This window comes from Numenius arquata, chromosome 4, assembly GCF_964106895.1.
Source record: "Numenius arquata chromosome 4, bNumArq3.hap1.1, whole genome shotgun sequence".
Lineage (NCBI taxonomy): Eukaryota > Metazoa > Chordata > Aves > Charadriiformes > Scolopacidae > Numenius > Numenius arquata.
Window position 1 is genome coordinate 33,652,102 of NC_133579.1, and position 13,619 is coordinate 33,665,720.

The 13,619-nt window shown below is 41.9% G+C and overlaps 1 protein-coding gene across 1 annotated transcript in view; it reads left to right on the plus strand.

Moving 5' to 3' along the window:
* The window catches only part of GLIPR2 (GLI pathogenesis related 2), a 28,183-nt gene extending 17,070 nt beyond the window's left edge, over positions 1 to 11,113 (plus strand). Inside the window, exons 3-5 of the mRNA XM_074146664.1 lie at positions 373 to 476; positions 8,351 to 8,428; positions 9,489 to 11,113. Coding sequence (XP_074002765.1) covers positions 373 to 476; positions 8,351 to 8,428; positions 9,489 to 9,649 — 343 coding nt within the window. The 3' untranslated portion in view covers positions 9,650 to 11,113. The remainder of the gene's footprint in view (positions 1 to 372; positions 477 to 8,350; positions 8,429 to 9,488) is intronic.
* The last annotated feature ends 2,506 nt before the right edge of the window (positions 11,114 to 13,619 follow it).

The following is a 13,619-nucleotide window of genomic DNA, read 5'->3' on the forward strand; positions in this document are numbered from 1 at the left end:
CTGTAACAATTGCTGCAGGTACTTCTCTGTCCCACCTGCAGCAAAGGATGGCCGGTGGACTTCCAGGTGCTGGGCAGAACATAGTGGGGGGAGATCTGCCCTTTGATTTCTTCTAGGGCCGCCTTAGCAGTGACACGTGTGCTCATTAAAGACAAGGAAAATGGCCTCTAGACTTTCCCTTTGCCTAACTCGTAGACCTATGTAAACTCAAAGCATCCCTGGCTTCAGGGCTTTGCAACTGAGTAACTTGACTTAAACTGTCATCTTCCAGCAAAATTCCTTGCTTGCTTCTCCTCCTTTTCCTCCTGCTCCTCCTCCTCTCTGCTCACTGTGGCTGTGGTCCGTGACTCAATGTGTGGATTCTTTTGCCAGGTATGCAGAAGAACTGGCTACCACACGGGTCCTCAAACACAGCTCTGAGTCTGCTAATGGTAAATGTGGAGAAAACCTAGCATGGGCATCCTATGACCAACCAGGTAAGCTTTCTTCTCTTGTTGTCTCACAGACACTGAATAAATGGCTTATCTCGTGTGCTTTGGGCTCAGAGCGTCTGGTTGCAAGAGTGCTGTCATTGTCTCTGCTTCAAAAATGTGTCCCCCACAGCCCAGCCCAGGCCTCATGGGGACAGGATGGTGGTTTGCAGTCATCTACATGTGCAAGGAGCATGTGTAGACATGGAGGGGGTAAGGGTCTGCGGTAAGCGTGCTATGTCCCTTTGGAGGTAGGACTTGGCAGCTCAGCTGCTTCATATGTCCCAGCTGTGGAGCTGTCATGACTGCTACTTGTACATCCATGGCTGGAGAGAAGGAAGCTGTCAGTGCCCTGTACTTCACCTTTATCCTTAGTTTGTCTCAGCCACAGAGAGTGCTGACCACAGGCCAGCTGTGGTGAGGAAGGTGGAAAAATGGTCATTGCATGTTACACAGCAGTTCCGGTTTGTGGGGGCAAAAACGGGGTAGGGGGGCGAACACCAAAGTGACAGAGGCTAATGTGTTAGACATTTAGTCTCTTCTGCTCTGTCAGCAAGCAGGCTTTGAGCCCTTTTCCATGCCTTCCTTTTTAAAGAGAAAAATACTCCATGTATTTTCTGATCATAAGTGTAACACGTAACATTTGGATGCCCAAGGAGCTGAATTTTGGCCAGGCTGACAGCCTGGGGTGAGACTCCAGTCAGCGCGATGTTCAGCAGGCTCTTCCCTCCTGCCTTCTCCAACGGGCAGGGCTCATGCCTTAGCCTGCTGAGACAGCAGGTGGGATGTATTAAAAGTGACCACTTGCTTTCTTTATTCCCATCTACCCCTGGAATTTCCAGCAAAGCCTCAGGAAGACAGAAGCTCATTTCTGCGGGCTGGAGGCCCTGTTTGAAGGAGCTGGAAATTTTAGGCAGTGAGTTTTAGACCCAGGGACACTGCTCGGTTCCTCTGGAAGTGCCAACTCTAGTCCCTAAGGGGTACTTTTTCATGTTGAAAGAGAAACCCGGGGCGGAAAAATACAATTTGACCTACTCATATTTGGCATTCTGTCCGTTGCAAGAGTCTGAGGCAAGGGTTCAGAGCAGCATGGGAAAACGCAGATGTACGGCAAAGCTTGCATAGAGGCTGTGACTCACTGGCTGAGCTTACTTCTTCCTTCTTGTTTGTATTAATCACTTGTGCTCCTTCCCCCGAGGTTAAAGTCAGAGAATTCCCATTTAGATAGCTGGAAACAAACCACACAAATCCTTGCATAAATTATATAACGCCTGTCTTTTTCTGGATCCTCTTTGTTGCCTTCAATGCACTGTTTCCATACATAACTTGCCAGATTTGAGTAATTCTTTTGCTATTTTTTTATCCGCAGGATTAAATATCTTGCTGAGAAAATTAAGCTACATCTTCTTTTACTCTGTAAAATGCTTCTGCATTTCCTATGTAGCAGGATCATTTAAAGTACCAGAATGAGAAAACTAGTTCTTCAAAGAAAGTTATTCCCTCGTCTGGCCTTAGTCTTCATCTCTGTGGAGTCGATTCATTCTTCTTCTTTTTCTCATATAGTTCCCTTTGGATAGTTAATTTGTACCCTGCTCAATGAGGCTGAAATTTATATTAAGGCATCCATTCAAGGGCTTAACAAAAGCAGGCAGTGTCTTCCTGTTTCTTTCCCAGATAAAGCAAAACTCAATAAGCCTCCAGCATACTCTGTATTCTCTCTAAAAAAGTGATACTTTTGTTTATTTCGGCTCTTACTGAGTTCTGTAATAATGCCAGGAGGTGTATTTCTTGTTTCAGAGAAGATTTAAGCTTTCAACTATAAGAGTCTTCTAGTTTGACCACTCTCCTCATACAAGAATACCTCGAATTGTATTCAGGATTTTAGAGTTACATAGCCTAAAGCTGTTGCTGGAAATACGTTTATCCCTGTAATCCAAGAAATAGTTGACAGCTGTTTCCTCCCTCCAGTCCTGCAGGAACTGCTCTGTGGCAGAATTCTCTTTGTCTGTGTTCAAGTAAGTGAGCTGTCATCTGCCACTAATGCGAGAGACCGCAGCCTGCCTTGGCAGCTGTAGTGTGTCAGGCTTCTCAGGATGCCTCGTCTCATTTCTCATGTGGCAGAAGGCTGAAGGCAAGCACTGGATGACTAAATTCTGGTTGGGACGGCTGGTGGGGTCGTGAAGAACGTGCCACGTTGCCTGTGAAAACGCTGCAGCTTGTAGACTCTAGAGAGTTTGTAAGAGAAACTCACTGTATGTTGTCACCCAAAGCTGTTACAGGAGGAACCTGGGTCTGCCTACAGATTGGGACTAGTGGGCGGAGTGGCCCAGACACCCTCTGCCAAAGTCCTGGAGGAGCATGCTCTGACTGAGAGCCTGCCTTGATGCATCTCTTGCTGTTTAACACCAGGCTTATACAGTACTGTTAAATAAAATAAGGTAAAATAAAATTAGGACTTGCACGAGGAGTGCTGGAAGTAGAGGATTGCCTCTTAAAACCATTAGTATGACTGTGATCGAGATAGATTTAAATCTGCCTCATAAATAAAATACCTACCGCTACCTTCTTTCCTCTCAGACTGGTGGAAGGAAGGTTGTGATAACAAAAGCTAGAAAAATGCCTGAGGAAAAGTCTGAGCTTTGGGGTACCTAGTTTTTAACTAGATTGCCATGGTGCTGCCCATCCTCACACAGAAATATGTCCTGTGGGATTTTATTAGAATTTTTTTAGCAATTTACTCAGTGGGATTACTTGAAGGTTTAATGATTCTTTGATATGAGGAGAAACAGTAAGGCTGGGCCCAGAGAAATTAAATGTTAGGGGGAGCTGAATACAGTAGTAGGGCTACCACAGCTTTGTGCCCCCGGTAATGAGGCTTAGAGTGTATTCCCAGGCTTGCACACACAAACACACATATACAGCATGTACAGGCACATATATATATACAGGTGGCCACACAGATCAGCACAGGCAGATGCAGTCAGCGTTCAAATGAACAGCACCAGTGGCCTTATCCTGTTCCTCTTTCTGGCTGATTGCAGGGAAGTCCATAATTGGAATATATATATAAATAAATAATATATACAGGTAAAAAAAAAATATTCCAGTAATAGATTTTTTTAAACAAAATTTATAAAATTTGTATTTCTATAACATAAAATAATATATTGTATATATATACTTCAGTAATGGAAATAAAATTCCAGTGTGGATCCCTGCAGCTGCTGGGTTCAGACACTCAGTATGCCCACAAGCTGCTCCTGTATCCCAGTCCCCCCAGTGCTGGCACTTGGATGTACAAACCCCTGAGGCTGCATTTCCACTGCAGTTGCTGGTACAGTGTGTCTTGCACACACAGCTCCCTGAACATCAGCTAGGACTCCCCTTCTCCCTGCGGTGGCCATACACTCCTGTGGTGACTCCTCCCAGACCAGTTCACCTGCTCACCAGCTAGTCCAGCTTGCGCTTCGCTAGTGCTCACACAGTCGCACCCGTGCTGGTGCTCCATTGCTGGCACCGCGGACACCCAGGTCCCTGCAGCCCTGGGTCTGATACCAGTTGTTGGCACTCACATCCACACAGAGTAGAGCTCCTCATCCAGGAGAATAGTTAGAAATGAAATTTAATGAGACAACAGGACAACTGGTGAGATCCTGGGCATGGCCAGCCAAGAGTACTGACACCTGTTTACATGCAGGGGCCCCTTTTTCTCTCTCTGTCCTTCAGAGGGTGGTATCAGCAGAAAAACTTTACACCAAGACTGTTACTCCTACATATGGACTGACCTCATGTGGTCAGTCCTCTGACCGTACGAGGCAGCTGGAAGCACAGTCAGCGTGAACATGTTACTAGCTTTTAGCCTGGGTAAATAAAATCACTATGCTCATTCTGGACCTAGTCTTGGGCAGAACTGTACTTGGGTACTAATTCAAGAATTGTTTATCCAAGTTTTAGTGTGAGGTGGGTATGTCCAGAGAGTCATGGTACTGATGAAACTCATTAGAGCAAGATTCAGCCTGTTCCGAAATGGACCTTTAGTAGGTCTAACTGAGCAACTCATCAGTCAGCTATTGCTAGAAGGATGGAGGCAAACTATGTTTCCATAGAGAAAGTGTTGAAACTGTGAATGTGGTTTACAGCAAAGCAAACAAGAAGGATATTTAAAAACAAATAGCAATCTACTAATTGGTTCTGCAAGGGGAGCGACAGAAGAGAAGGTGCAGCGCTGGCTGTAGGACAGATCTGTAGGCTCTTTGATGGAAGTAAACCTCTATTATTTCTGCTACAATCAAGAAAGAGGGGTGGGAGTGAGATTTCTTTTCTGTGTTCCTTTCTTCTGATTGAAATGCATTTTGAGCAATAACTGACCCCTGTTCTGGGGGAGGTTTTTGGAGTGGGAGTTGTTTTAAATTAACCATTCAAATTGCAAGGGAAATGGATATAAATATAGATGTAGATGGATGTAGATATGGATAGAAATATAACTGCATCGCTTCTTCTGTAATAATTTGAAATGGAAATACTGTGGTCAGTTCTCTGAACCATCAAGTCTGAGGAGGCAAGTTGCTGTTGAAGCAGGTAGGCTCAGTGCTCTGCTGACCCCTCTGCTGTTCTCTTTTGGGTTATTTTCTCTGGAAAACCTGAGGGTCACGGAGTTTTCCCTTAGTCCCCTGTGTATTGGCTGTCACTTTCAACACCAGTTTGGCTTATGTCCCACCACTGCAATTTTTACTGCTCTCCAAGGGGCAAAGAATTAGAAGAAAACTGTTTCAGAGGAAAGAGAGCATGTTTAATCATCAGGTACCTACCTGGCTTCTCAAGTGGCAACAACTTTGACGTAAGACCCCTCCTTACCTCCTGTGATATGTGACAGATACAATTCATCCTCTTCGCTTCCAGGACACTTCTTTAACATGATTTCAAGACAGAGACTGTCAAAAGTTGCCAAGTCCCTTGATCATCTTCTCTTTTGCTGGGGACAAGTCAGTCTTTAATTTCTCACCGCCTGTGATGCAATGACTCTTTTAATTCAAGGAGGGTGACAGCAATGCCATGTAATGATAACCTGATCCTGCACATGAAAAATGGAGCATAGTTAGCAATCAGCTTCTAGGCTTTCACTGCCTGGCTGCAATAAGTTACAAACTTTCATCCACAAAGGCTGGGAATTAACACATCATGGATTGTGCTACCTAACTATGCTCGTTGTCTTTCATGAACAGGATTGAGGTATTACCTGATGCTATTGCCATTTCCCTTCAGTTAGAGTTACCAAATTTTCACATGATGATGTTCTTTAATCAAAAAAAAAAACAACTGTGAGGAGATACTGTATTTGTCAAAACTTCCATGTGTCCTGCAATATTTTGGTTATGGAGATTTAAAATTCTTGTCACGTGAAGCCTAAGTACACTTCTTAGACCTACAGTGAGCAGAATGGGGATGACTTTCTCTTGAACTACTCTCTATGCTTTGTCACACTGATATGTTAACAGAGGGAATGAATTGCTGTTAGCAGCAGGGGTGCAGTCCTACATCTGTAAAAATACTACTTATACACTGTAGTCACTTAAGCACTTGTACACATAGAATACGTGTGCTTCATAAGGTCTGATATGTCTGCAGTCACATTCTGTAGTTCTGTACCACCCAGCCACAAACCCATCTAAATTCTTCATAGCTTTGAAGTGTAGAGTGGGACAGGATGATTTGCTTGTTTTGGTTTTTTTTAGTATGTGCTTTTTCTTTACCCCTTGCATTGCATAAAGATTGCTCTTTGCACTTCTTTCAGTCTTCATTTTACCTTTAGTGTGAATAACAAATGAACAACTATTTATTTGTGTTACAGACTTGAGCTGTAAAACAGGTCTACAGGGTTTGTTGTTTGGCACAGGGATAGCAGGGAAGGAAGGAAACCTATCATTATTCCTGAAACATTTACTTTGAGAAACAAGAAGTTTTTCTACCTTTTTATGTAGAAAATGTAAATTGACTTTACTAAGAGAGCACTATTCCTAACAAACAGTGTGGCATAGAAGGTTCATAGAACCTTCAGTTCACAAACCTCTCAAGAAATGGCATTTCATTCAATATTTTCTTTTCAGTGACAGCTCTGACAGCCAGCTTGCCAGGCTAACCACGCCATCCTTTTAGCAGACTGCACTCATAAGCAAGTGAAGTTTAAAGAAGTTAATGCAGTGTCTGACTTCTAGAACAGCGCGAGTATAAGACTTTTTGCTGCAAAATAGCAAAACATGAGTCATTGCTGATCTGCAGCCAACAGTCCACCAGGGACCAGGGTTCTTCATGACGGTAGGCTTAACAGCTTTGGCAGCTTGCTATGAAATCAACTGGCCTTACGTTATACTTCCTGGAATGCTAAGCAGAAATTTCATTATCGATGTAGCTCAGGGAAAAACTTGCCCCTTTCTCCCCCGGCAGTGTTTTACACAAGAATTTCCTAAGAACCAGTAATGGAAAAGAAGTAACATTTGACTTTTGAGTACATAGCATCCACAAGTTCTGCTCTGAGCTCCTGCCCTCTGTGCTGCCTGTTCCACTGAATCCATTGCAGATTATCAGAATCTTCTCCTTTCTATCCTTGACTGTTCAACAGAAAGCAAGGAAGCATTATTTCTTTGACAAACATCAACCTTAGAGACCCACAGACATACAGTGCTACATCACTGGGCATAGTCATAGTCCTTATACAGCTGTGGCCAGTGAAAGCCTTTGATGAGATGACCCAGTGCTGGACGCAAGGAGTTCCACACAGCGGCAGCTCCTAGGCTTGTATGTTTGAGGTGTCTGACTGCAGTACTCTGAGTTAGAGTGCCTCAAAGTAGACATCCACAATGGCTCAAATGCTAAGTAAGAACAACTGAAAATAAATGCACTCGGAAATTAGAAGTATTAAATGCTGATAAGAACATGGAAAACTAGAGGATTCCAGAAGTGTCAATTTTCTTTCATTTGGTTGGAGCTGTAAGGGGATATCTTCATACACCTGGATCCACAGGTGGGAGGCCTCTCTGTAGAAAACGTCCCTGTGCCCTTTTGCTCAGAAAATCTCTCGAGGCTCACTTAAGTTTCTTCAAACACTTTCCAAGAGGGAGGAGCTGGTGAAAGCTGGATGTAGAAGCCTAATGACAGGAGCACTCATCCAAGATGCGAGAGATGTGTCTTTACTACCTTCCAGACTGAAAGTTACAGCAGGTTGTGGGCAGAAAAAAATGTAAACTCAATGTGTTAAATTACCAGATGATTTCTTTGAGGACTAAAGGGATTTCTGCCCCATCTCAGTCCAAGAGCTGTGCCACACGGACCTCTCTTGTCTGAAGATTTTTCTGACTTCAGCATTGTAAAGTTTTAACCACGGGCGAGAACTGGTGGGCGGTCCTGTTTCCTGATCTGTTGGTGACAGTATAGCGCTCTTCATCAGCTCTGTCCTACCAGGCGAGCACCTTGCTGCAGACATCTTCCCTGAACAGGACGAACTCTGCCTGGTTCTGCCTCTGTTTCATGGGTGGCCTGCCTGGAGTTTGAGCCAGCCTGTGCCAGCCACAGTACAGTCCCTGGCACTCCAGTGGAGGAGCTGGTGGACTATGTTTGCGTTGAGCAGGACTCAAGTCATTGATGGCATAGATAGCATGAGATGCTTAACAAAAAGCATGGGACTAATTAGTAAGTAAGTAGCAGCAGCTATGGCAAAGCAATAAATACCTATGTTTCAAAAACTCTTTTCAGTAAAAAGACTGTTTCTCCATGTTTCTAGAAGTTCTTGACAGCTATTAACAGAAGATCTTGCCAGCCAGGCTATAAGTGAGCCACGCTTCTGTGTTTATGTCATGATTCCAGAGCAGATTTCTTTTGTCTTCCAGGAAAGGATGTGGCTGACAGATGGTACAGTGAAATAAAAAATTACAGCTTTCAAAACCCAGGGTTTTCCTCAGGGACAGGTGAGTTCAGACTGGGCACTGTTTCATCAACAACAGAGATTTTATTTTGAGAAATTGACTAGCCAACCTGTTTTGATATTTTTCAAAAATCTACCTTTATTTCTTAGGAAAAAAAGGGAAAAAATGTTAGGATTTCCCGAAATTTTTTATGTTAGAAACTGACAAAAGGGTAAAAGGAAACTGAGAAATGAGGAGTTAAGCAAAATCTGTGGGGTTTTTTAATATATTTTTCCTCTGACTCCAAAGTTTTTAAAAGACAACTTATTTTTAAGGGAAATTAATTTGTAGAAAATACTAAATTGAATCATATAGGTGTCTTACTAAATGTACCATGCTATCGTTTACATTGACGTGTGTGCTCTACCAAGTTACATTGCTTGAATCACAGAGAAGACTTCAGATATAATTTTGAGATCAGCCACAGACCGTTGACTGCGTATTGACAATGCGATGTTAGATGAACGTAAGAATATTGTTCCTTGAATAATGCTCGAACAAGAGATATGCCTGAACTTGTTTCAGATGAAGAAAGTAATGATTTTCTCCCATGAGGTTTTTCTATGCATAGAGGGAACAGAGTAGCAGAATGCAGGGGTGGCTATAACAACTAGTCAGAAGCAGCCCCAAAGCCAGTGTTATTTTGAACAGTTGCACATGCAGACACATGAGGGAGTATGAGATGGTCAAAGCTAATGAATAATAGTCACTCTCCAAACTGCTATTCAGAGTGCAGGGAGTAAATGATGTCTTTGTCAAATTTTATATCAAAATTTGACAAAATTATATCAAAATATCAAAATTTTATATCATCAAACTACTTGCATGGTTCTCATACTAGGTATTCTTATTCAGATAGAGGACATGGAAAGAGGAATAATAGTGTGGAACCAGATCAGATGAGGCTTTTTTAAGACAAAATACTAGATGTAGTTTTCTTTTCATGTCATTAGCTTGTTCTCCTGTTAGAGAAAGAAACAATTTTGTATTGTTCTCTCTTTCCCCACCCTCATGTGTTAACGTTATAGTACCTAAAATGAATGTGTATGTTTGTCTCTCTCAGGTCACTTCACAGCAATGGTTTGGAAGAACACAAAAAAGATGGGAGTTGGAAAAGCATCTGCTAGTGATGGTTCTACATTTGTGGTGGCTAGATATGATCCAGCTGGAAATGTAGTAAATCCAGGCTATTATGAAGAAAATGTCCTTCCTCCAAGAAAATAACTTGTTTGTTGTTGGTTTGGTTTTTTTGTTTTTTGTTTTTTGTTTTTTTTAATAAAGGTAGTCTTATTGCTTAATGACAAGTGAACCTGGATTTGGACTTAACGGTGTTTGAAATGAAGTACGATTCACTGAAAATTCCTGTTCGATACTGCTGTTCACTTCTCATTACAGAGGAAGCAATTACATATTGCTTGAGTCAATCTGCACATCAAGTCCCTGTTGTTTCTGAGGGGGCTTCAGTTTATTTGAGGGTGAAGTATATGCAGCATTTCTGAAGGGTAAAATTTCCAAGGTTTTGGTTTTTTTTAATAGTTTGCATGAACTCTATGTCAGCATGTGAGTAAGCACATGTTGGGTGTCTTTTTTTAAACAAGCAAATTTATAGCTTTCTGTGAACTGAAGATACCAGCTTGTGATTATATCACGTACTCCAAGTTTTCCAGTATTTTTCAATAACTGTAATTTCTTTGCTCTATCTATACCTCCTGCTACTGTGGGGCCTGCTCTCTGCAGATGGAACATATGCAAAACTTCCTGTATGAAAGGTATATGTGTAAAATATAATGGCATTCTGACCGACGTGCTTTTATTAAGAGGATCTCACAGAACACTAAAGCATTTATGGCAAAATTGTGTCTGTCAAGCAAGCCATAACTAGTGCATGACTTGAAAGCTACCAAAATTGTTTAAATCCCAGCTTTACATTTTAGGTGCTAATATTTAAAATCTATTTGAAATGAATGTATTTCAAGTTCAAACCCCATCTTACAGTTTGCAGTATGTACATTGTCTTATAATCAAGTTGTTTACTTCTGTTGCAGGAAAGTAAGATACTACTTTTTCGCTTAGATGCACAAAGAAGTTTCTTTGATGGAGCATGTTGGATTTTATTTCTCAATAACTTATTTTTATTTCCAAAGGAATATCTTCTGCAGGTGTCATGCTATACAGACAATTACATTCCCAAGTCATCTCTTGTGTCCTTTAATGGTGTCACAGTAGGAGGTATTCACATAGTCATGATTAAGAGACATTTGCTCTTTGTCCATATCATTCAATAATAATAAAAATATTTCACGTGCTGGATTGATGCCTTGAAAACATTCAGACTGAATTTCCTTAAAAGCAAGCAAGGAAAAATTCAGAGGACACTTTTTTATCTTTCAAAGTGTGGCTTGGGCCATTTTGGCCAGGTTCATATACTGTGCTTCAATTTGGGATTTTCTTTTCTTTGTAAATGTTTCTTTTGATGTCTGCTGAGATTCTGTATGCCAGAATTTGGTTCATGAAGAGTGCCATTACAGAAATACTTCTTTTTGTTTACACAATTGTAATAAGCTGCACTGTTACAGCTTGATTCTATGTCACTGTGATGCTGTATGTTATAATATTTTTGCTGTAACCAAGAATTTAACACATATAATGAACATTTGAAAATTAAATATTTTTGAATATGAATTACTCAAATCTTTGCTGTTACCTGAGTCTTTGTTGAAGAATCATCAAATTTTATTTCCAGGACATTAACATATGACATTATTGCTTTTGCAACACGGAGCAAATAAAAGCAGCAAGTATTCTAGTCCAGGAAAGAAAGAAAAGAAATGATAAGTCATGCAGCAGATCGTACATCATCCCGTTAATACAAAGGTTGAGCTAACACTTGGAGCTGCAGCTGAAGATGCGTACGGCTTTCTCTCTTGAACCCCTGCTTTGTATCTCCCTGCATTTCTGCTGCCCCCTCTCTCGGTCAAGGTGTTCTCAGTAAAGAATACCCACTCGACTCCCACTCGGGCGTGCGTGTGTCAGTAACTGCAGTCTCGGGGCCTTCCCTGCTTCCGCCCTCAGCTGGCAAATGTTGCAACTCCAAACAGGCTGATGTTTTATGTGCAGCGCGTTATCATCCCTGAGAATGAGAACAGGACTCTCGGAAAAAAAATAGGCTTGCTGCAACTGACGTAAAGGTAAAAGCTGATCTTAAATAAATCAAAAATATTAAAATATTCTGGTTTTTTCCCAATGGCATTGCTGCGTTTTGCCCTGTAATTCCTCAAATGGTTGGTCTAGAACTGTATATATCCTAGTTGAGTGAGTCAACTGAGAATCTTTCTCTGCTGCCACCTAGTTTTTCTTCATGTCAGAGAGAACTGGTAAGCAAAGAGAGGATAAAACAAAACAAAGCTTGTAGGTATCTTTACTCAAAATGATAATGGCAAGCAAACTTCCAGGCCTCTTTAGAGCATTTTGAGGGGGCATCAGAGGTAATCAGACAAGGAAGAAGCACAAAGCCCCTCAAATAGACTCAGACTCAAGTTCATGCACTTCACAGAGAGTCCATGCAAGTATGATTGTAATAATTAAAAAAAACCCAGTCAATTTAATTCTCAGTGACCCCAGATGATGATGTTGATGCCTTCTGCAAATGAACTCTGGCTGAACAGTAAACTGTGGCGTATGTAGGAGTCTACATGCAGAGGGAAGGGTAATGTTGCTGATGTGACTCACCCAGAAGCCATATGATTTCTGGGAAGTCTACACTGAAACCTGACTTACCAGTCATCTGTATTAAAAGTCTCGGTGTAGGTGTATTGCTCCACTCCCCACCACATCTTGGAGAGTTGTGGAGACTGGGAGGTGGCAAAGAAGGGTTATCTCCTGTCATGGTAGAGCAGAACAAGGTGTTTAAGAGCTTCCTCAGCCAGGGTTATACACATAGAAGTCACATTTGCCCTGGGAATAAAGAAAAGGCTGATCTGACAGCTCTGATACCAGAGAAAAATAACCTATCTTTAGGGGCCTACAGATGGTTTCTACAGTCTTTTTGCAGCAGGAGGAGGAGGAGGAGGAGGAATTCTAGCTGGTCTGAGGCTTCACTTCCAGTCTTCTGTGTTAAATAATAACAAAACACTTAGGAAAAACTGGGACTGGTCTTTAAAAAGTGCTAAAATGGGAAACCTGCAATAAAGCATTTTAATTTGCCAAGTTCCCTCCTTTATCTTCCCTAAAGGACAAAACCCAGGCAATTCCTCCTCCAAAAAGTGGAAGATGACATTGAGAAGTGGTAGAAGTACTGTTAGAAGACCACAGATCAGACAGAAAGCCACATCACATGAACAATAATAATAATAATAATAATAAGCCAATGGGCAACAAAGATGCGAGCACTTGGCTGAAGTCTTGCAAATTGTACTGGGAAATGCTTTGATTTTTTGGGAGCTCAGCCACTCTACTTATCTCCAGCTTTACTTTTTTCAGATGGGTTTGCCTCCAATACAGGGCTTGACTTGTTTGGGTGGACTGCAGAGAAGTCATATTAGACTGGTGGACTGCTGACCTGCAGGCTTTTGAAGAGTGTCACACATGTCCTAAGAATGTTCTTATCTTTTGTGAGTATCTCTGACTTTGATAGCCTTTTTTTTTTTCCCCCTCTGTCTTTTTCAGTACTTAAAGGCACTTTTCCATGTGACTGGTTTTAATGCTGATTTGAGCTCTCTTTTCAGCATCTGCTTTCTTACCTTCCTATGATACCCAAGCAGCTGACTGCAAAAAAGCCAGGTATGTCTTCAGCTGAGGTATTGGACATCTGAAGCTTAAGAAAACAAAGCTCTTAAGAAGGCAAAGTGCTCACTGGCATTTAATTTGCCCAAAGGTATGATAATTGTTTTGATCTGTATTAGAAAGCCCAGAACAGGGTAATGTAAACAAAGCCATAGACTATCCCGGTCTGTTGATTGCAAACACCAATGCTGCTGGCCTTGTGGCCACAGTACACAGCAGTGCCTCGGCTTCCCTGCCTGAGAGGCTTTGTGAGGGAAGGGCTATGTGTAAGATGGCAACTGGAAGCTGTTTGACCCCAAGCGGAGCCGAAAAGGGGCTTGAGATGTCACAAAGAAAGCCGGGGAGCCAAAGCCACCTCCCTCCCTTCTTGAGCCTGATACTAGAAACCTCATTTCTACTAGTTGGGTTTCAG